The following is a 23964-nucleotide window of genomic DNA, read 5'->3' on the forward strand; positions in this document are numbered from 1 at the left end:
CATCATAACAAACATGGCGGCAGGAGGCGGCTGACTGAAAAGAAACGCTATGCATCTTTAGCAACCGTTTTCCTCAGTAATAGATAATCTGCTCTCGTTGATCGCAGCATGGAGCCTGTCCCGTTTACGGAGGAGGTTTCGGAGAGAAAAGTATCTGTTGTCGGCTCAGAGTTGGTGGAAAACTACACTGTAAGCTCCGCTCCGCTCTTTTTAGCTTAATACCAGTTAGCTTAGCTTGTAGCTCTCCCGGCTTCCAGGTCTATCGGAAAAACAGCGAGTAATATTTCTGAGTTCCCCAGACAGTGGGTGTATTGTACTGGACTTAACATGGAGATGGATTCGGGCTTTATGTCTTTATTCTTCAGAGCATGGTAAAAGCAGCCGAAAGAGCAGCTCACAGGCTAACTGCTAACTGCTGCCTTAATTTTCACACACGGTTTCGGTTGGGTTACAGTGTTTCCTCTTGAATGGTTAAATCTGATAGTCTTTTACGGATTCAGTCTTTTTCTGTTCCTTTCTTGTATGACAGTGTGCTGTGTGTTGTAACACTCTGTGCTATTTAATGTGGCTGATAACCCGATTTGCTCCTGTTGCCTCTTGTAAGTTAAATCCTTTCTCAAGATAGCAGGACAGAGAAAAAACACCAGATTTTGAATTGATTATTAATATAGGCCACTCAGCTTTAAAAACGAGTAATGTCACCACACGTTTTCATCTGAATGGAGCTTAATATGGGAGAGTGATTTGTTCACATAATATTTTTTTGCCATGTTTTTCTGAATTGAAGAGATGCTTTTAATCCACAAAGAGCCTGAATGCTTGAATTAAGTATCAACTGTCCCCCTAGTTCAATACATTTTTATTTGGTTTAGGTGTGATACATTTGACAATTTCTGCCATTTTTGTCTAGTGAGTCACCACATAGCCACCCTGACTGCATTTTAAATACAACAGCTGTACGTTGAAGTTCTTCCTTCAGGAAACATTTGGGTTCATCTGATCCTGGAAACAAGCAAACACGTATAAGTGTGCTGTGAATTTTCTGTTACTTGGTAAAATGTTTTAACAATTTCATGAATTTAAACCCACTTAAAATGTAATTGGTCAAGAATATTTTATTATAGTCTTGGTGATTTTCCTTTGGCAGAAATTCCAAACCTCTTTGGTGGAGATCAAAAATTTTTATATGCAGGAATCCTCTGCTGGATCACAGATTTTAATATATGCTTCTCTGATGTTTCAGGTCTACATCATTGATGTGACGGATGGACAGCACAGGTGGACTGTGAAGCACCGCTATAGTGATTTCTACGACCTCCATGAGAAGGTAATAAAGTGGGCCAGTGAGCAGCCTTATGCCACCATCAACAGTTCAGTTTTTTAGTCTGAATTCTCTAGTAAACTACAGTCACAGGGCTAACACAGAGAGATGGACACATTCACACTTATGAGCTATATAGAATCACCAGTTAACCTAACCCCTGATGGTGGATTAGATTCCAGGCTCTTCTTGCTGTGAGACAACAATGCTAACTACCTTTAGCACTTGTTGTAGTTTTTTTTCTTTCCTTTTAATAGGACAATTTACTGTCTATAAATTGTGTTCATAAAAATATCTCTAACAATTTCCTCACATTTTTTTTATGCCAATTTCTCTCTTGTTTGAATGGCATTCTGATAAGTCTTATCAAATTACAATGATATAAAATGGAGAATAGCTACAACTTTTCATGTTCTCTGCACCTAGGAAACATTTGTTTCTTGGCTGCAGGATTGTTTTATTATGAAAATCAAACCTGGTTTTACTCCTGATGTTTGTTTCCGCTTAAGCTTACGGCAGAGAAAAAGGTTGATAGACGACTGCTTCCTCCTAAGAAGATCTTGGGAAAGAACTCAAAGAGTCTGGTGGAGCGGCGGCAGAAGGAGCTGGAGCTCTACCTGCAGACTCTTCTCCAGCAGTTTCCTCAAGCCACGCCCACACCGCTCACCAACTTCCTACATTTTCATCTCTACGTGAGTACAACCTATAAACAAGTGTGCAGTTCATGATTTAGAATAACCTCACTTTGGAGTGGAGGTCTGTTAGGTCTTCACTACAGCAAAGAAAACGAGGTCAGAGAGTCATGCTGGTTGATAAGATCTAGATGTTCCCATTCATTTTAAATCTGTTAGACACTTTTGAGATAAAGACTCTGTGCAGACTAGTCAGGTTCTTCAGACAAAACAGTCAAACACTTTTTTTCTTCCTATTTCAACATACGACTTCGTGTTGAAACAAAACGTTAACTGTTGACACAGCAAGACTGAACTATTGAACTATTTAGTTTTGTCCTGCTGTCTTGATTAGATTGACCTTATTTTGTGTTAAATGTTTTGCACTTAAGTTTTCCAGCTTAGAGTTTTTTTCTTAAACAGAGAATCTACAAGCAGTAGCAGTAATGTCTCATTTTTATTTTTAACCATAACATATTTACATCAGTTCATCTCTGAAATATGCTCCTGATTTTGAGAATTTCAAATTTATAGAGCCAAAGAATTACAGTATAATACCACAGTAAAACAGTTTTTTATCTCTCTTGAATGTAAAAGCATTCCCTTCGAACAATCAGCACAATTACAGCTATCGGTACGTATAAGCTTCAGTATAACATTATAGAAACAGGTTTCAAAACACTATCCTGAAGTGACAGAAGCCCAAACACATGGCACCCACTCCTGAGAAAAAGTCTCTTCATTTAAGATTAACGTCAAAGCAGTTCATCACAGTAAACACAAGACACCATCCATCAGTTATAGGCCTGATTAAACAATTTACAACATCGTATTTAAAAAAGACTCATAATAACAGTATGTGAGGATGTAAATCATGTATAAAATATATATAAAGTTTAAAACATTATTAACAATTTAACCTCAATCGCAATAAATTACAGACAATGTTTCAAATAAAAAATACTGAGCCCTTTTGATGAACTTGAACTGAGTGTATTTTATTGGACTCTCCTAAATAATACAAAGAAATTATTTAGTAGCTTTTATGAAGGAAAGTCATGGTGAAGTGGACTATTCTTCCATTTAAGGGCTGCAAAACGTGCTCATAAAGTCTAAAAAATACATCATGTTTGTATGTGTCACAGTGTTTTGCACAATGAATGCTGTATTTGTAAGAATTGATCACGTCATGAGTTTGGCTGCAACTTTCATCCCGAGCTCTGAGTCACTGTCAGTTTTACAGCCTTCTTACGGATGAAGACGTTACCCTCAGTAATGTTCTAATCCCACAGCGTCATCCCAGCAAACAATACTGAATAACCATCTTTAACTGGTCTTTTCTCAACGTCTAGGCTTGGTTGAAAACTAATCCCAAAGTTCACTGTCACCTTGTTAGATTTGATAGCTAGCCTGTTTTATATTATCCTTATACAGAGTTCAGCAAAACAAAGCCCTTAATTTAGCCAAGAGTGAAAACATCTAAAAAAAACTGATCATGGATTTCTCACTCTGTGGCTCATTTCTCATCATACTGAGCTGACTGATTATACAGGTTAACATCAGGAGGCAGAGAGCTGATGGTTTTGTTAGGTTTGTCACAGTTTCACACGAGTTCATCATGCAACAAATTTAGATGTAGATAAAATCTCAATGCTACACGAATGGCCCAGTTGCCCATTGAAAGAAACCACTGGGGTCTCTGTAAGTGAGCTGGGCTGAACAGTTGATAAAACTGAATCCATGTATCAAGAATAACTATTATATTCTGTTTCTTTGTATTATATAATTTCTGTGACTTAATTTTCTTTAATAGATCAGTCTTGTATAACACACACAGTGGTTTGAGGCTTTGTGATGACAGAGACAGTGATCACATTATGACGATAATGGATTGATTAACAACAAGAGGCCACTGTTTGAGAAGCCTGCACGGCAAAGCACACACAGGAAAACCTCTCATGTGACTTGAAGTGAACAGCATGTGACTGTAGCGGATAACTTTGTTTGGAATGATAGTGGGAATCTGTATCTTCTGTTTAATGTTCGGTTACATCGAAGTGTAATGTGTTTGAAAGGAAGACAGCTGACAGATCCAGGTGTCTGCAGGCAAACTTTTTTAAAACATGGTTGCAGGTTGAGTTGTGTTAATGTTATTTGAAGTTTTAAAAAAAACTTTTGTGAAAGCATCAGTAAAGAAATGATGATCAGCCATAGTGATGGGAATCATAAAGCGGTTGCATTTGCATTGTTTATAGATCATTGCTGGTGTATCTTTCTGTCATTTTGCATTGTTTAACAGTGACGTAAAACTCATATCAGTGGAGTTTTTGCATACCTCAGTCACATGCAAGCGTTTCACTTTGTGGTCAGACTCAGAAACTTCAAAGACCTTTTTTCCCCACATAGAAAATAGATCAGGAATCAATATAGAGTGTGACCTATGATCTGCATCTGTGTCAACATTAGTATCAAGTCAATTTACAGTAGAAGAAACAGAATTAAAGAAATATTAGTAAAATACAAGGATGGTAGGGGAGAAGTTACAATAAAGACGAACTTTTAAGAAACTGAAAAACGTTGAAAGGTGATTAAAAGTGATTCAGTAATTCAGAATCTAAATGTAATATAATAAAAAGCTTCAATGTAAAATGGGCGTAGAAATATTTTCTATTTGCTGTTACTCACAGACGACGTCTAACAGATGTTAGAGAACCTGAGGAGTAGCAGCTCTACTCTGAGCCCTTCCCAAATGACTGGACTCCTCACCCTATGCTAAAAAAGAGCCGAGCCACCCTTCGGAGAAAGCCTGTTTCCACCGCTTGTATCCGTAATCTCATTCTTTCCCCTTAAAAAGAGCTAACAATGAAAGTGTTAACAAAAAGATCGGGCCTAGATTAACAGATTTAAGGTATTTGTCAACAAAAATGCTCCATCTGTGCAACAATTTACCAGCACTGTGCATCAGTGACAGTGTTAACAATTAGAATAAACAACTACTATGTCTGGTAACAGACTAATGAAAATAGCGACGATTATATAAAATCTTATCTCAGGTGTTTCTTATTGTGTCATCGTCCAAACACGACCTAATGTTGTTAATTCAGTTAATTTGTAGGTGATGGCTCCATGTTCAAGTAATGACAACTGTTAGTTATTTTAAAGTTAATATAATTTGTTTTGCTCTTCCAGGAAATCAATGGCATCACTGCAGCACTGGCAGAGGAGTTGTTCCATAAAGGTAGGATAGCAGACACAGTGGACCTGCTTTAGAGGTCTTGTTAACATCTGATTTGTAAATAACCGTTTGAAGCTTCCTGCAAAGAAAATAACAAGTGTGTAGACCAAGGGTGTCTTACATGTGACATGTTAGGGTCCAAATAGGCAGACAGTGTATTTGCAGTGTGTGAAAATTGTATTGACCTCATTCATAATTCTATTTTTTTTTATTGAAAATGTTTGAATCATAAATATTGACTCCTGTGTGAGGATGCCACTGCAGGATTCCACTCAGCATTTATCGAAAGTTAAAACGATTTCTAGATTTCAATACGTAGTAAAGAGTAAAGTACAACTGTGTGTAGCTCCATAATACTCTAAAATTGTAATATACATGTAATAACTGTATACTCAAGCAAAATAAGATAATATATAAGATTTTTTTCTAAATGTTTAAAAAGATGGTTCATGTTGTTTATTATACATTTAAGTAATTGTGGAGCTCTTTTTTGTTATTGTTTGTTTTAAAATGAAAAGATGAATTTGACACACCTGGTTTGTACAGTGAGCAGTGTCACACTGTCTGTCTGTAGGTGAGCAGCTGCTGCAAGCCGGCGAGGTGTTTTCTCTCCGTCCTCTGCAGCTCTTCTCCGTCTCCCAGCAGCTGCGGATGGCCAAACCAACCTGCTGCAATGGCGATGCCAAAACAGACCTGGGACACATCCTCGACTTCACCTGCAGGCTGCGATACCTCAAGGTTATACACCACTTATACACCAGAAATCCCTGTCATGTTGTTTCCCTCTGAGCATCAGAGGTGGTGAAGGCTCTCACTGGTTTTTGTCTTTGTTTCTCAGATTTCTGGTACCAGAGGTCCAGTAGGAACCAGTAATATTCAGGAGGCGAGTCTCCCCTTTGACCTGTCTGTTTTCAAATCCCTGCTGCAAATAGAGGTAACTGTCTCTCTGTCTATGAAATGTGTTTTGTCTCTTTTTATGTAACAATGTGATTTATTAGTGGATACAATGACGAAAGCTTTACTGGCTTTGCTAATCAGTGTGACAAATTTGCTAAGCTTGAACATTTGCTGAAAGCTCTTCTCGGATTTTCTTTGTTACTAAATATAAATCACTGATTTTGTTTTTGTAAATTTGCTGGGAACGCTGGGAGGGTTAAGAGTTAAGGAAATACAGTATGCATGCCATAGGGTAGAAGAGCTGCTTGGCCTGAATTGAACTGGTCACGCTAGTGTTAGGGTTGATTAAATAAAGCAGTTTTTATTATTTTAATAAACACAATGCAATGTGCTCATAAAAGAGTTGGTGCTCCGTGTTTTGAGGGTCAAAAGCTTCGTCCAGTGGTATGTTTGAGCTGAAATTTTGAGACTGGACGTAGCGCGCTTGAGGGTCCTTTTTGCTGCGTGCTTACAAGTTGTTTACCACAGAGCACACAACAAGCAACAGATGAATAAAACTTGAATTTTAATCACTAAAATTGAAGCATACACTTCTTGGATAGACTCTATCTCACAACAAGCCATAGGGAATTTTGGGAATTTTGTTAAATTGATTCCAAAGGCACCAGCAGCAGAAACATTATTGTGAGGTCCAGTACGGGGACTCCAGTTAATGAAGACGAGGCTGGCAGAGCCTACGGCTGCCTATGTGTGGAGCTGATGCCTATAAATACCTGTTATTAGAGTCATTTGATGTCGAACTAAATTGTACTCTTTTACTTGGAAGATAAAAACTCATAAAAAGATAACAAACAAAATAATAACTTGTTTATTTGTTTCTTTGTGTCCACTGTGGAAAAAAAGCTCAGCTGTTGATCTGAATAATTTTATTTTAATCTGAATTTCACTTCAGAGTTCAAACAGAAAAAAGAATAGGAGATGCTGACGCAGTATCCCTTATCACTCTTTGAAGTTTATCCAAATGTAAATGATCAGTGGTAAGATAAGTCCTTCAGCTTTTAACAATGTTACTGTTGTGTCTGTCTTCAGATCACCGAGTGCAGCTCTCAGCAGATTCTTGGTTTGTCCTCTCTGAGGTCGAGCTTGGTGACGATGAGCATCCATCGCTCCACCAAATCTATGATGGTACATTTTAGATCAAATACAGTACATGAACAGTATTACTGTTGTGTGTTGCACTATACTGATACTGACGTGTTTCATTTATGTGACGCCTCAGTCTGTCCTCGTCCCAGAGGCGAGTGAGTTCTCGCAGTGGGAGCCTGAGACGGTGGAGTCTGGCTGTCCGGTCACCGCTGTCATCCCCGTGTGGAGAAATCTCACCACGCTGGACATGAGTCACAACTGCATCAGTAGCATCGACAGCTCAGTGGTGAGACACACACCCGCCAAAACCTGCAACATCAGCAGCTTCACCCAGAGTTCAGTCAGTAATTATGTTTAAAAGCAGTTTTTGTTTGTTTTCCTCACAGTGAAATAATGGAAAAATACACCACATAACAGATAAAATGTTACATAATAACATTACCAGATGATACACATTGTAAGTTTTTGTCTGTTTAATTAAACAACATAATAATGTGAGATTTCTGCTGTAAGAAAAAATAGTTTTTAAAAAAACAAACAGAAAATTTCCACCCAGATATCGTAACACACTGATGGACAAAACCTAACACCAAACTACATAATGCTGATTTTTTTTTTCACAGCTCTCCTCTGTTATTTTCAGTCACAGAAACAAGCTGTTACAGTTACAGCTCCTGAGAATCAGCCCATTCATTTACGTCCCCCGTAATGGACATGACGTATTAAATAGAGAACATCTTGGGCTTTCCATTGATATCTGATGTGTTCGGGTGGCCTCTTTTAGCCCCAAAGAGACAGGAAATCACAAAAGGTTCAATGGGAAGATTGTATATTCCTCGGTTTTGCGTGTAAATTATTAAAGGGGACATATCATGCTTATTTCACCATCATATTTTTTCATTATTTAAAACAATCCTTGTTTATTTTGTAATGGGGAAGTTTTTCCCAGTTTTTTAATGCCGTTCCTTTCAAACCAACTTTCTGCTTATTAGCTGTCACTTGCAAACAGAAGGTTTAAGCAGCAGCTCTGTGATGCTTCTGTGCTCACAGCCAGAGCCCCGTATCCCCACACTGAGTTTATTTCTCTTGTAGAAACTGATGCCTAAGGTGGAGTTTCTGGATCTGAGCTACAACCAGCTGTCCTCAGTGGAAAACCTCCAGGTATGTGACAGAATGAAGAATGAGGACAGGTCATGCCTCATATGACCGTCTCCAAAAATATTTTTATAGTTGATAAAACGAACAACGTTGTTATTTTCAGGATGATTGGACAATTTCTATAGTCTTAAATGTCACTACAGCAATGTGTTAAATGTGTGTTATTTTAAAAAAATGTGTAAACAAAAATGACCTCCTTGTGTTCACAGCACCTGTACAATCTGGTCCACGTGGATCTGTCCTATAACAACCTCCGGGTTCTGGAAGCAGCTCACACTCGTCTGGGGAACATAAAAACCTTGAGCCTGGCTGGCAACCAGCTGGACCGACTGACCGGTCTCACCAAGCTCTATTCTCTGGTCAGCCTGGACTTAAGCCACAACCAACTGGCACAGGTAAGTACACCAAGGACACCCTGATGGCCATGTGGGAGAATACAAAAACATTTCTCTTTTCATGGTTTGTTGCAAATCTAACTTTTCCTCCTCAGTTTTTTTTTTTTAACATTGCTGTGTAAAAATTGTATTAAAAAACTAAAGAAAACAAAAAACATGTATATAAAAGATGTAAACGAGTATTGAAATGATTAAACCTGACATTTTATTCTACCTTACATAATATATAGGGCTTCTTCCTTCTCAGTTGGTATCCTTTTCTTGAAGAATTGCCTTAAGAAGTATAAACCTGCTGTACTTCCGAACAATAAGTCTGATCATAGCTTTAAAAAAATAAAAAAATAAAAAATCTTGATATTTACAAGAGTTCGTTAACACCTTGGTTTGTAAACGCCTCCAAAGAGTTTATATGATTCCACTGTTTCACCCTTTTCTTAGCAACATTACTTATAAATTATAAAATACTATTTCATGCTTCAGTGTATAGAAATATTAATGGATAGATTTGCGGATAGATCATTTTACCAGAGCTGGATATGGGTTCAACTAAGAGGATTAAAAGTTTTGGAACTAGATCCAGGAATTAATGTAACATAGAAATAATAAAAACTGAAAGACGTCCTCTTAATATTAAAAAAACCCAAAAAACATCATAAACGAAGTTCTGTCTGGACCAAAGATTTTGATTCAGGTGGGGTGTGCAGCCTTGGCTGAGGTTTGCAGCGTCATGTTTTCACCGTGTGTTTGTATTTTTCTAGTTGGAGGAAATCAGGAACATCGGCTCTCTGCCCTGTCTGGAGAAACTCAACCTGTCCAGTAACCCCATATGCATCATCCCAGACTACAGAACCAAAGTCCTGGCCCAGTTTGGGGATCGTGCAGCAGAGGTGTGCAACCAAAACCTACCACACAATATTATTCCTCCTATGCTATTACTGTTTCGGCAAACACAACTTTTTTTTCTCCACTCCTTTCTGACTGCTCTTACAGTCAGAAAGGACACTTGCATCATCCACTTCACCACAGTGCTTGTCTTTCTGTTCTCCACGTTTTTATCTTTGTGTTAATCCTTTATTTCTTTCTATGTTTTTAGGTTTGCCTGGACTGTAATGCGACGACGGAAAAGGAGCTGGACACTGTGGAAGTGTTGAAAGCCATTCAGAAAGCCAAAGAAGCCAAAGATCGCATGAGCGGCAACGACAAGAAGGTAGACTCTGTCACCCTAAGGCCCACCGAAGGGCTTAGTGTCAGTTTGGGTAGTTAAACTAGCAGCATTCATGTAAGTTTGTGGTGAAACATGATAAAATTTTCACAGTACATATTATTATTGTCTAAAATTATTGAGTCTAAAACAATGAACAAATCTATGTTAGAAAGCTGAAAGTAGTTGCACACTGATCAGCCACAACATTAAAACTACCTGCTTATAATCATGTAGGTCCCTCCCACGCCCCCAAAACAATTCTGAGAAGTAATATCTGTATTTTTATTGATTTTGTGTTTATTAGTATTTTACATAACTGTATAAATCATGGGAAAAAGTAATATCATCACATGGGCATTACTGACATTTCCCTCATCATTACGAGGTTCTTGTGACACTTGTTGGTCTGTCTGTATATGGGACCTCTGGGTTTGTCCTGTAGTGTCTGGCAGCAGATCCTTTGGGTCCGATGCATTGAGGGGTTGGGACCTGTGAGTCAGGCTTGCTCTTCCCCTTCCCTTTGACGGGGCGGTCACTTTACCTTAGGGGGTCGTGCCTGGACTGCAACAACATTTGAGTGTATCTCTGATTGTTATGAATGACTCAGAATTTCATTGTAACAAGGTAATTATCTTTACCTGTGGGTTTAATGTATGGCTGATTGGTGTACTTGAACACTGTGAGAGGAACCAAACTGATGTTGTGCACTGATGTCAGTCATATGTGACAGATTCTTGAAGTTATTATTGTAGGGTCTGCCTTACAATACAAAGCGCCTTGAGGCGACTGCTGTTGTGATTTGGTGCTGTATAAATAAAAAAAATTGAAATTGAAGTCAGACTGTGCCTTTGTTAGTTGAACTGTGTCATCCTATCTTTTAGATAAATTAACCCCGAAACCTGCTGTAGTTGTTTCATAACTTTAACCTGATTGTAGCTCAATCAATAATCATGACGTGTACAAACCCACCAGTTAGATGTAACTAACATAGTTTTTCTGACATCGTATTATTTACTAACGGCTCCTGAAGCCTTGAAAGTTTAGCAGAGGTTTTATTAGGTACTAATGCTAATTATTCAGTGTAAGGCGCTGTGTAGTTTTCTTGGTAAATAAGGAATTGCAGTTGGACACCACCTTCATGCTAACATTTTCTGATTGAACACATATTGCACATCAGCAGCAGAATTATTCAAAATGCATCAAATGTAAATAAATCGCTCAGTGTGGAGATAAAAACTAACACACTGCAACATAACTGATTTATGAGCTAAAACTGTGTTTAAGCAGCTTTTGCGTAGTGCATCAGGACATGTATGTATCACAGGAAGGAAGGTAACAAGTTTAACAAATTCAGGTCAGGTAAGGACTTTCTGAATGACTTAGGGTTGCTGTTTGGATATTTAGCCTCCAAAGTAGTCTTTACTCATAACGGCCTGCGAAGCTTCAAAGGTTTCTCACACAGGCTACAAACACTGACCAAACTTTAGCCAAATTACAGCTCGTTTATTATTCATGAAATACATGTAGTAATAATAATAATAATGCATCTCGTCTCATTTAAACAAAGCCATAATAGAGTCCGGAGTATTTTACTAACACTAATTCTAAAACATGCAGTAGGCTTAGCAAAGGGTCATAACTGACTCTGTGTGCATGACTTGATATATGCCCTAAGTCCTCATACATGTATCTTGACACCACTTAAGAAATTTTAAAAATATTAAGCTGATTCCTGTTTAAATGACAATGTTTAAAAGTCATTGACTGGGAACCCAGATATTTTAATATCTCTTCACATTTACAAAGCCTGTCTATAGGAACAAAATGGCAAATAAAAGAGAGGCACACAGAATATTCACTGTAGTTTAACTGTTGAACCCTTGGAAGCCTAATAGGAATAACCCTTAAAACTCTTTATAGAAGAAAGAGTTAAAGCTACAAAACCTGTCAGTTGTTTAAACTATAGGCACACAGATTTAGCTCATTAACTTCACTGTTATACAGTGGCACCAGACTGCTACAGATAGTTTGGTTTTTATGTTTTTTGTTTATATATCATCAGAGATTGTCTTTAGATCTTTAAAAAAAAAAAAAAAGGAAAAAAAAAGGTCATTTGTTGCTCTGCAGCTGAGGGAGCTGCTGGTCGTAGAGTTGTGATGTGATATGTAGATGACTGCTGATCTCTGAAGGCTTCCCCCCTCTCTGTCCTCTCGTCAGATCAGTGAGGAGACCAGGCTTTCTGCTGCTGTACCTCCTCTCCTCTCCTCCTCCTCCCCCTCCCCCTCCACTCTCCCGGCCTCCTCTCCTCTCCCATCCACCTGCTCTCCCTCTTCTGTCGCTCCTCCCGCTGCTGTCACGTCCTCCTCCTCTTCCTCTTCTACCTCTTCGGCCCAGCAGGCTGCCTGCCCCAGCAAAGGTAATCATGTATGTATCAGGCTGTGCCATGCTGAGGGAGGGGATGTTTGTTTTTGTTTCTAATAAAGGACAACAGCCAGATGGTTCAATACTACTTCTAAATCATTTATAAATTGGGCGTTGATCAACAAACTAGTTAAATTATTGTGAAATGAATACGTTTGAGTTGAGTTTTAGAAATTTATTTTTACGGCATCCTTGAGTTTCCTACAAAGCAGATATGATGTTGAATCCATGCCTAAAAGCAATTGTTGCATTTTATTACAGTGTGTAAAATCTCACTGCTAGATCACTAGCAGATATCAGATTGCAGTCAACTGAATTCTGATTTAATGCCCCTCCTAATTAAAGTGCAGAATCCTAGCTACGGTGGCTGTGATAGGACAAACATGCTTCAGTCAGTAAAGAGTTAAAAAATATAAAATGTAAAATGTACCTCATAATTGCCACGGCCGGTCAACCTTCTGCTGCTACCGTTTGTGTGAAAAATAAATAAATAAATAATTGAATATAAGTACAGTGGTCCCTCGCTATAACACAGTTCACCTTTCGCGGCCTCGCTGTTTTGCAGACTTTTTTGTGTGCAATTTTGCATGTTGTTTTTTACAGCGCATTGTGTTCTCCGTCCTGATTGGCTGTAGACCATTGTCAATCAATCTCGTGCCGTGTCTCCTGTCAGTACAGGATGCGTCCAGCTTGTCAAATTTACACAAATCTTCGATCGCTAGCAGTGTGACTCTGAAGTGCTGCACTGTATGTTTGTAAGTTTTCTCCCCAACAAACACAACAATGTTGACGAAACGTCGTCACCTGCGGGTGCTTTTGGTTTCATTCTATAATACTGGACTTATTTTTCTACGAAGGTTTGAACTTTGAGAGTTTTTAAACAAGAGAGAATAGTGTGAAAATGTTGATGCCTGTAGTGTGTAGTGAGGGGTTTTACAGCCTTAAAACATCTATAATAATTGAAAAAATTTAAACTTGGCTACTTTGCGAATTTCACCTATCGCGGGTTATTTTTAGAATGTAACTCCCGTGATAAACGAGGGACCACATACTAAACAAATCAGGAATAATAAAAAGACATGGGTGTGCAAAAATGTTTTCTGGTATTTTATGTTTTTACCCCTGAGTCACTTCAAAACTCAGGCTGCAGTTCACCTGTAGTGAGTGTAGGCTGTCCATCTGCTGTTTACCTCAGCTGACAATATGCCGGGTCTCCGCTACTTTTTACTCTTTAAGCTAAGTCAGATATAAGTGGATGAGTCAGTAAAGCTCATTTCTGTTGAGGATATCCTGAACTTTTCTGTCAGTCATGCGTCTCTAGCCACATACATAAAACGCGGCTAAGTGGAACAGTGATGAAACTGCACACAATGTAAAGCTCATAAACTGCTCTAACAGCTTTCTGTCCTCTGGTTTGGAGACGCTTTCTAAATAAAGACAAGTCTCTCTGAACCAAACTGTAAAGCCTTTCCTCCAGCTCAGACTTGGAAATTAACAGCTCTCATAACACTTAATTTTCACTCTTTTTAATTCTTAAATAAAATCTTGCTATATCTCACAACAAAAACCATTAAAAAAAGCCTGATTCCAGACCTCTGAATTACTGCTGGTATCATCTGTTTCCATGTTACATCAGGAATGGAGGCATCATCTTCATTGAAGGGACAAATAAACAGCTGGTGGACATTATATGCATACATACATACATATGTGTGTATATGTGTATATCTATCGATATCGATATAGATCAATAGATAGTTAATATAGTGGTTATGAAGGAGGTGGAGTTCAATAGAATTTGACCATTATAACATGGGAGTCTATAAGGATTGACTCAGTTATGGAGCCAGCCTCATGTGGCTGTTAGAGAAACTGCAGTTTTTACAGTTTCTGGATTGGCTTCATTTTTCAGCCCCAGAGGTTATAGCTTGATAATACCACTGCTGACATTAATGTTTTGCTGTAGTTCCCGTGACACCTGTTCATTAACCACCTTTTTACAAGATGTGGACACTAATCTTTCAAAACTAAACATTTAAGCATGTTTGCTGATCCTTATTTATGGCTATTATTTTGTGGAACGTAATTCCATTTGTTACTAGAAGTTTATGTACTTAAATTTAAATGATTTAGCTTTTAACCAAGATGTGATACCCTCAAACCAAGGGTATCACACCTGCCAATGATTTCACCCCCAGCATCGCTGATGTGTTTGCTTTCCTGTTTCAGATGTGACGAACAAAGAAGCCCCAGTTCCCCCCAGTGTTCCCCCTCCTGTGGATCCTACACCTCCCTCTGCAAGCTTTAGCACCAACACACACCTCCCGTCTGCTGACTCTGCACAGGTTAAACACACACAAGCATCGGAAATGGGAGGGGTCTGTTACCATCACACCAATAGGATATTAGTTAGAAGGGGAAGTGTTTGGTTAGATGGGAGGGGTAGTATTGGTTACTTAATTATAAATGATCTTAAATTACATGTATTACTTTAAAATCTTCCTGATATGTTTGAGGGTTGCTGCTAATTTTAAAGAAAGCAAACACATCAAAGGAACACAGTAAAATTCTTATGATATTATCACTTTGGACAGGTGAAAGCACAAGACTGCACGTGAGGTGTTCAGGTGGAGGTAGATCTTGTTTAGAGTCAGCTGATCTTTATTGTTGTGTATCTTTGTGTTTTCAGATGCAACAGCCGGTTGTCAGTTTGTCTGAACACACTCACTCTGGGGCTTCTACAAGCATTACTACTGTTACTACTTCTACTTCTGCTACTGTATGGTCAGTATCAGATAATAGTGCTGTTACCATAACATTTAAAATTAAAATTGGCTTTTAACATCTAATATATACGGAGGTTATTGAGTTTCAGTGACAATAATTCAACAGCAGAAATGTGAGTGAATAAGTCTTTGTAAAAGTCTCACTATTCAACGACAGCAGTCTTGCCAATCTTGGTTTTCTGTTCATATTTGGATGTTCTTGTGTAAATGAGTTGGGATAGAAGCAAAGCTTTACATTAAAAAACAAACCAAAAAAAATGTGCATCTATATATTCATTCACCAGTCAGGCCTGATTAAAAAAATAAACTGAGAGGGGAAATAAGGCGATCCTCCAGTCTTACTTGTATAGTGCTTGAGATGACATTATTGGCTCAGTCCAGGGTGAGTGTCTCTGGCTCCTCCAATCAGAGCCGTGGACAAAATGCTACGCTAATTACACATACAATAAGAAAACGTAAAGAGCACACTTACCTACATTTTTACTATGATGATAATTACTTGAAATATGATTAGAGATATGTGGTTTTAAAGTGCTTTGAGTTCTCAAGGAGAGTAGAACCAGTCCATTCACCATTTAGATAGACCTGCCAACACACTCCTGAAGCCGTTGGGAATTGGGGATTGTAAATATGCTCCCTGAATTCATATTTCAGCAACAGCACAGTATTAAACAGGTTTGTGACCCGTGACTTGTGGGTAAGGGGCGTAACCATCATCCTCTTTTTGGTGATAAGAGTATTTTCAGTGAGCTTGTATTTATCTCACAGTTAACACATAAGCAGGATGAGCTAAACCAAGCTGTGGTAACAGTATTTATGAGCTGACATTTTTATCTTATATTAAACAAAAGCAATAAAAACACATCTGTTTCTCCTCTCTCCCCCCTCCAGTTGTGTCTGCTCCTCTTCCTCATCCAGACCCGTTGAGGCCAGTTGCTCCTCGTGCAGTGCTGCCTGGTGTCCTCTGCTTCCTTCTCACCTGCTTTCCCTTTCCTCCTCCAACAAGGACTTCATCACCCAGCTTACGCAGCATCTCAGCTCCACCCTGAGGCAGCAGAAGTTGAAGAAGGAGGGGGAAGAGAAGGAGCAGGAGAGGGAGGAAGAGAAGAGCTCTGAATCCAGAGAAGTTCAGTCTCATGTAGAGGGCACTGAAGTGGGCAGCCCCAGGTATTTAAACCAGATATATTCTGTTACTGAATTTGAGGATTCCAGAGATTCCCACTGAATCTGCAGAGTCAAAAGGTTTCTGAGATTTTAAAATTTCTTTACTGTGTGTGAAATCCTCTATAATTAATCAGATCAGTGTTATATTCCAGCTGTTTTTAAAAGTTATTAGAGAAATGATCCTTTGGATGCATATTTTATAACAGCAGACAGATCATTTTAGATAATCAACTTATAAACACGGAATAAATTCAGAACTTAAAAGACCTGAAGATGACTTTTAGCTCATTCTGTGTTTATCACTCCAGTCTAGGGTCCACTGATGGCTACTTTGAGATGAGTCTGGATGATTCTGTGGAGGAGCTGGTCGGCCCCTCCTTCATGTCGCTCCCTGCTCCTACTGCAAAAGAGCCTGGTGGCCATCAGGAGGAGCAGAGTGAGGAGAAACAGGAAGAGGTCCAGGTCCGCCGGGTTCTGTGGTGCTACTGTGTTCAGGTGGAGGAGGAGGAGGTGAAGCAGAAGGTGGCATGCCTGGTGCTTGCGGACCAACTGTTGGGCCTGCTGTGCTCATCACATGATTTCACAAGGGCCAATCAGAACATGGGTAAGCACACAGTCTACATGCAGACTGGAGCAAACTTGGAAGCTGTTTTGTCATTTTTATCTCCATCTGAAGCACAAATTCGATTTAGAAGAAATCTAGTTAACTTCTACAACACTTCTGTTATAAATTAACTGAGACTAACTAGATTTTGATGTCGCTGTTGGTTTCCAACCCGATCTGATGAGAAAGATATTAAAAAAAATCTCACAAGGTTTAATTTGCAAATTGTAAACACTGGATGGTTTGGCTTCTTAAATATAAGGATTTTTATTTTTTTATTATATGGCATATCTTTATGTGTTAAACCTTTGAGAGAACACTGCAAATGCATGATGTGTAGTGCTGTAATATTGAATAAAATATTAAGATGTGTGTTTTGTTTTCCTGTCTGTAGACATAGATCTGAGTCTGCCTTTGGAGGAAGTGCTGTTCAGCCTCCAGGTGGACCTCCTGCTCCCGTACTCTCAGCTGTCACTCTCTTCCCAAGCTGAGCTCCCAGACTCCTGTCTTGCTTTTGGACTGCAAGAAAAACCAGCCCGTTGGTTCTACATCTTCTCTGAGGTTGAGGAGCTTCAGCATATTAGATCTGAGCTCACGGTGCTGTTTCAGGTCAGAGAGCGACACATAAGCCGCCTCAGTTTAATATTCAGATGCAGTCAGTGGTTTTGAATATTTGTATTTGTATTGCATTTTATCCATTTCAGATTCTTTGATTGCATTTTTAAAGATAAAAATAGAGCTGTGAGTTTATTTTATTAACTTACCATAAGTCATATTTAGAAACAGGAACATGCCTTCTTTCTTCCAGGTTGACCCAGAGCTCTCCAACACTCGTCAACTCCTTCCTCGCTCACTCATCAACTCCTGGGAGCTGGAGGAAAGTCAAGGGGCGCAGGGAGGCTATCCCGTCCTCTTCATGCCCTCCTCTTCGTCATCTGCCCTCAACACTAATCTCCTCCTTTCAGACATCTTATCTGAGGAGCCCAGCCTTCCCTCTCTGCTCTTCCTCACCCACCGACAACTGTGGGTGCTGAAGATGGACTTCAGAGAGCTGTCAGAAATAGAGAAGCCCAGTGCTGGCCTTCGTCATCTCTCCTCCTCCTTTTGTAGGCTAGTCCGTGTACCCCTCGGCTCTGTGGTGCTTCACCCCAGAGAGAGAGATGCTCAGGTGGGGGACAAAGTCAGCAATGCATCCTGCTCAGACCCACAACATCCCCAGAGGTAAAGATGGTGCGAGTGGATGGTGTAACTCTAGACTTGAACTCTGACATGTATGTTTATGTTCTAAATCGATAATTTCATTAGTTTATATAAAATTATTAGAACAAAGCAAAGAAATCTGAATATATTTCAGCACCTGAGGAAAAAAAGATGATGTGAAGTTCAGGGACAAGAAAAAGCTGTTATTATTAACCATTATGCCTGTTGGAGCGTTTACATAAATGTATAAATGTATATAACTGGAATATGTGGTTATTAGTGTCATAAAACCACAACACAGCAATGATTTATTTAATAAAGAGTTTCTTTAAGCCAACTCTGACCTTATCTACAAAAAATATCTTTGTATTTGAAATGATGGCTACATTGATGGTTTTTATATTATGATTAATTGTGGTTATGTCGTGTCTAATCAGTAGATTGCTTTACAAATTAATCATATTCAACTTAGTGTGATTCCTCCAGATTTAAAATCATGAACCTCTACTATTTATTTATTCCATAACCTAATTTGAAACTCTTTAAGTTGAATCTTTTGTATAAATACTGTAAATAAAAATAAACAGCAATAAACAAAAATATTTTTTCCTTGATTTTCTTTCTTTAAATCTGTGTGAATCTCTTTTTTTCCATTATTGTATTGTGTCCACTAGGAGGAGTCACACTGTGGAGCTGCTGCTGGGTGATCACAGGCTGCTGGTGTGCTTTCCTCTGGTCCAGAACAAGAGCTCCTTTCTGGGGTTGCTGAGCCAACGAAGGTCTGCTCTGGAGGGGCTGAAGGTGGTGGCCCTGCCCCGGCCCTCCAGGCTCTGTTCACAGCAAGGTGAGTTCTCACAAGGTGAAGACCAGACTCTATTTTTTTCATTTTGTTTGACCTCTTCTGGTTTCTTTTCCAAGTATTACAGCTCTGTTGTTGTGTCCTCAGGTCGTTATAGATCCAGAGACCAGTGCTGTTGTACCAATACCAAGCAGTCACATGGCTCCAGCAGGTACAGCCTTTAAATATTAGCATCAAGTCTAGAGTAATAAAATTGTATTAAAGCGGAAAGTCTGCATTTCAACCACACCTTGATGTGGTTGACAGAGGAAAACCACAAAGAGCTGTGTCATTGTCCAGATATTTATGGACTGAAATGTTTTTCTTTTTGCCTTTTCCTTTTCTTTCACAGCTGGGACTCTTCCCGTCTTCACATGGAGGAGAACCAACCCTCTCCCCACCTCATTCCTGGTCTGTCACCGGGTCTGAAGCTCATGGCTGGACTGGGAGAGCAGCAGCTGCTCACCTACTTCCACAGATATATAGCACAGGTAAGAAACCCTTTTTTGAAGCATGTGCATTACAAGAAATCACTCTGAGTGATCACTTTGCTTGTAAACAGAGCTCAAATCAGAACACAGTAATTTTCTAATAACTACTGTTTGCAGTGACTGTGTTAGATAAATGAACTTTAGGACAGGTCTTAAATCTTTATTCTATATTCTATGAATCATTTTTAAAATATATATATATCACTTATATCAGTCTGAGGCGGAGGAGGTGAGACAGGTGCTGTGGCTGTCTGTGATTCTCTACAAATCTCCTGAGACTGAACTCACCTGCTGTCTGCTACTCTCCACTGATTCAATCTACTTCCTGTTGGAGGATTCGGCCACTACACTGGGTCATCACTCAGGTAAAATTTACTCATGTGACTGGTCCCCGGTCAACGGGACGTTTATCCATCACTGTGTCGAGTCATTCCTGAAATTTCTTTTCTGAATTATTGCGCTTTTTGCAATTGTTTGAGTTATAAAATATGTCTCTGAGTGGTGTCCCTGAGATCATTTTTGTTAAATCTCGATTCCTTTTTTCTTTCTGTCTGTTTCTGTCAGTGTTGGACATATCAGACTCTGGAGATCCAGACACATGTCTGTGCTGCTGTATGTCCATCAGACTCTCTGATCTGCTGGCCGTCAACGTTGGGCTGTTTGATCAGTACTTCAGAGTCGTAGGTGGGTGCTTTTACCCCTGTTCTCTCATGACATTCCAACATTATATTTTTATTTTTGGACTCAACTAGATTAGCTTTGCTTTTTTACTCGTACTGTGAGCTGTGTGCCTGTCCTATTAGATTTATCTCCTCTTACTGAACGCGCAGCACTTTCTCATAAAATAGAAATTTATTTGTGGTGATAAGGCAAGAGGCGTGTGTGCACGTAAAGACAGGAAACTGCAATTTTTTTAAAAGGAAAATAATAAATAATACCATTAATTAAAACAAAAAGAACTGCCTAAAAATACATTAACACCCACTTTGTTACAAGCAAACCTGAGTCACACATCCAGCAGCTGCACATCAGCTCCACCATCTGGGAGAGCATCAGTAGTGCTTGTTCTGTTTTTGTATGTGTAGGGACACATTCCTGCTGCAGAGTGATTAGGGCCAGCTGGTCAGTGGCGCCCAAACTTTGAAAATGATAGTGATGGGTTTTCCACCTATAAATAGGCGATTTATTACCGGTAGATTAAAATTAAATAATTGTGAAAAAAAAAAAAGTGTTATGAGTTTTCAGGAATGAACTGCGATTTAACTTGGAAATTCTTGAGTATTTTCTTTTTTTTCAAAGAGTGATGAGGAAATAGTGGGGGGGAAAAAGCAGTTTGAAGCCTGAACTTTTACATTTTGGGCCATATTTAATATGCACATCCATCTATGTATGTGTATTTGTATGACAGAAAGTAAGGAAAGATGTGATGGGCCCCCTTTAAGAGTGAATTGCTTTTAAATAAATAAATAATGTCTGTATAATTTTCTTAGCTTTCCATCGATTCTCCCTCCTGTAGGTCACTCAGCAGATCATGTGGTGTGCTGTCTGAGCAGGGACAGCTATGGCACGAGCGTTTTCCTGCAGGAGCTGATGTCAGCTCTCAGTCTGCAGCAGCAGCTTCCTCCTCCAGAGCCATCCGATCAGGACTTCTACTCGCAGTTCACCAACACAAGCACGGGTAACTCTGGCAACGGTGCCATCTGTTGTCCTAGTAAGAGTGAATATATAATATTAAAGTATAAAACCCACATCTTGTTAACAGACAGCACTTCCTCTCTGTATGGATCTTGATTTTCTCGGACTTCTTAGACTTTTATATATCATGACACTGTGAAGGGACTTATTCTTGGTTGCTTCATAGATAACATCATAGTTCAATATATTCAGTAAAGATTACTCTTTATTGTACAAAATGAAGAACTCAAGAATGTTGAAAAACATCTATTTAAGTGTTTATTTTTGTAATGTATTATTTTTGACCAAATATAAAATCTGTACAGACCACCAGTAAGCAATGATCATCGTAACAAATGTAAATATGTCTCCCCCTGCAGGTAAGATGCAGAACTACGAGCTGGTCCACAGCAGCAAGGTGAAGTTCATTTATCCCAGTGAGGAGGAGATGGGAGATTTGACCTTCATTGTAGCAGAGAGGAAGACTCCAGCAAGCGTGGCGTCCTCCTCCCCATGCTCCTTTAACGTCCTGCTGTACCTGCTGGTCTTCCAGGTAAGAACTTCTTCTTAGAGAAACGTTGCACACAGGAGCAGAAGCAGGATCTTCTCAGGCTAACTCAGTGTGCACATAATTGCAGCCACAATGAGCTTGTGAATATAAAAGGATCTATAAAAGAGAAGCAACGTTGGATGTTCATGTCGATAGAAACGTGACTTCCAGTTAATGTTCACACTCCTCTGTATCTGCTAAATGTGTGAATGGGCTACTGTGGTAATAATGACACTGTGAGCATTTTGGATGACAGTAATTTGGCCTCCAGTAACATTGTGATAAACTCTGATGTTCTAGATAAAGAATCAAATCCAGTCTTGTTTTTCTGGTTTTATAATTCCTGTTTTCAATTTCTGAGCTTCTTGGTTTTCTCTATTTTTATTATGATTATTTTCCACCAGGTCCAGATCCCCAGCAGTCCACCCAGCCAAGGCTCTGCACTCTCAGGCACCTCCTCTTCTGATTTAGGCTCTGCCCGGTCTCCAGTTCTCCAGCCCAGGACTCTGATCCTAACCAGCACCGATGTGTTCCTGCTGGATGAAGACTATGTCAGCTATCCACTGCCAGACTTCGCTAAAGAACCTCCATCCAGGTGAGAACAAAGAAATAAAACCTTTTCAAACAGCCTGTATACAGGGGTGTTATGATAGAGCAGAATTATGCACGACAACGGCCTTAAAGTGGGGAGGAAAGTCCAACAGGTATTAGAAAATTAAAATCAATTCTGTGTTCTGTGTCGCCCCTAAACTTGGTCTGAGTCACAAGTTTGCCGCAAGAAAAAAAAAATCGTTGTTTGTCCTCGTCTGCAACAGAAAAAGAGGAAGAAGAGGAGACAGAGACCAGCTGAGATTGTACTGTGCAGACAGCTTAGTCTGAAATACTGAAGGAAAACACACAGCTCAAGTCTGTGCTCAATGAAGCCAAAGAGGAGAAGCATCAATTCAGAAACTGTCAAGAGGAACAGGAAACTGTAACATACTGGCTCTTTTTGATTGTTTAGGTTTCAGTCCGACAGTTCCTGCTGATCCCGATCCCTCATTTTACTGGCCCTTTGTTGTTTTGGTTCTCTTTATTCTCACATATTCTTTTAAATATGTTTTACAGTCTGCACGCTCCATTTTAAGTTGTAAGTCCACCACCAGCATCACATTCCTGTTGTGTTCTCCACACCGTGGATAGAAGCCTCTTAGTTTCAGTAACCTCACATGTTTACTTTGATGTGAAAATAGACTATTCCCAGGCTCAATATACATTGGAAATGCATGTTTAAAGCACTAGTTAATGAGTTGTTTTTTTCCTTAATAGAAATAAGTATAACTGGATGTTACTGACTGTTGCAATCTCTGCAGGGAGCGGTACCAGCTGCGTGAGGCCCGGAGGATCCGCGACCTGGACCGGGTGCTGCTGGGCTACCAGACGTACCCCCAGGCTCTGACTCTCGTGTTTGACGACCTGCCCGGCCCCGACCTCCTCTGCCACCTCACCATGGACCACTTTGCTGTCAGCTGCAATGAAGCTAATCCCAGAGGAGATGTGGCCAGCAGGGGTGCAGAGGGCGAGGTGCAGTGGTGCATTTTTGTCCCGGGAGCCGACAGCAGAGAGAGGCTGATCTCGCTCCTCGCTCGACAGTGGGAGGTGCTGTGCAGCCGAGAGCTTCCTGTTGAGCTCACGGGCTGATTGGTTGACAGCGATGACAGACAAATAGGTGACTGCTCAGCTGCTGGTTGGTGGGTGGAGTCATCATGTGATTGGGTTCATTTACACATGGACTCAGGGTTTGATTGGTTTAATCTCAGTGTTGGGCCATGCGGAGGATGAACACAAAATGAAATTTCCTCCCTTTTTTGGTTAATAATTGACAGAAATTAATAATAACTGGGGTGGAGTCGTGGGTAAAAATATTGAGACTCACTGCACTAGATGCACTAGAAAGCATTTCTGTGCTTTTGGGGGGGGTGGGGGGGTGGGGGTTTCCTCAGCATTTCGGTTCTTAGAAGATGGAGGAACAGGCCACCAATCAAACACAGCTTAGTGAGACTTTATCCTGAGCTTAGACTTCTCACTATCAGTACAATTGCGGCCCAGTCAGATGACGGAGGGTGTCGACTCTGGTCAGAACACAAAAAGGGTACGTCATAATGGGCGAAAACCAGTGCTGTGACTTTGGTCCTTCCACTTCTTTGATGTTGACCAGTAGAAGCGCAGA

At 39.8% G+C, this 23964-nt stretch overlaps 1 protein-coding gene across 1 annotated transcript; it reads left to right on the forward strand.

Moving 5' to 3' along the window:
- Window positions 1-23705, forward strand: nisch (nischarin). The gene is made up of 28 exons (XM_005749473.1): window positions 1-189; window positions 1244-1327; window positions 1831-2013; window positions 5182-5230; window positions 5802-5965; window positions 6066-6161; window positions 7214-7309; window positions 7404-7556; window positions 8363-8431; window positions 8638-8823; window positions 9582-9710; window positions 9917-10030; window positions 12245-12443; window positions 14678-14793; window positions 15138-15232; window positions 16126-16401; window positions 16707-17002; window positions 17397-17611; window positions 17811-18223; window positions 18877-19061; window positions 19149-19212; window positions 19393-19531; window positions 19746-19896; window positions 20096-20215; window positions 21048-21209; window positions 21586-21758; window positions 22160-22350; window positions 23108-23705. The coding sequence occupies exons 1-28, from the start codon at window positions 109-111 to the stop codon at window positions 23433-23435; spliced, it is 4527 nt and encodes a 1508-aa protein (XP_005749530.1). The 5' UTR covers window positions 1-108; the 3' UTR covers window positions 23436-23705.
- Window positions 23706-23964: the final 259 nt, after the last annotated feature.

This window comes from Pundamilia nyererei, unplaced genomic scaffold, assembly GCF_000239375.1.
Source record: "Pundamilia nyererei isolate P.nyererei 1_Seehausen unplaced genomic scaffold, PunNye1.0 scaffold00246, whole genome shotgun sequence".
Lineage (NCBI taxonomy): Eukaryota > Metazoa > Chordata > Actinopteri > Cichliformes > Cichlidae > Pundamilia > Pundamilia nyererei.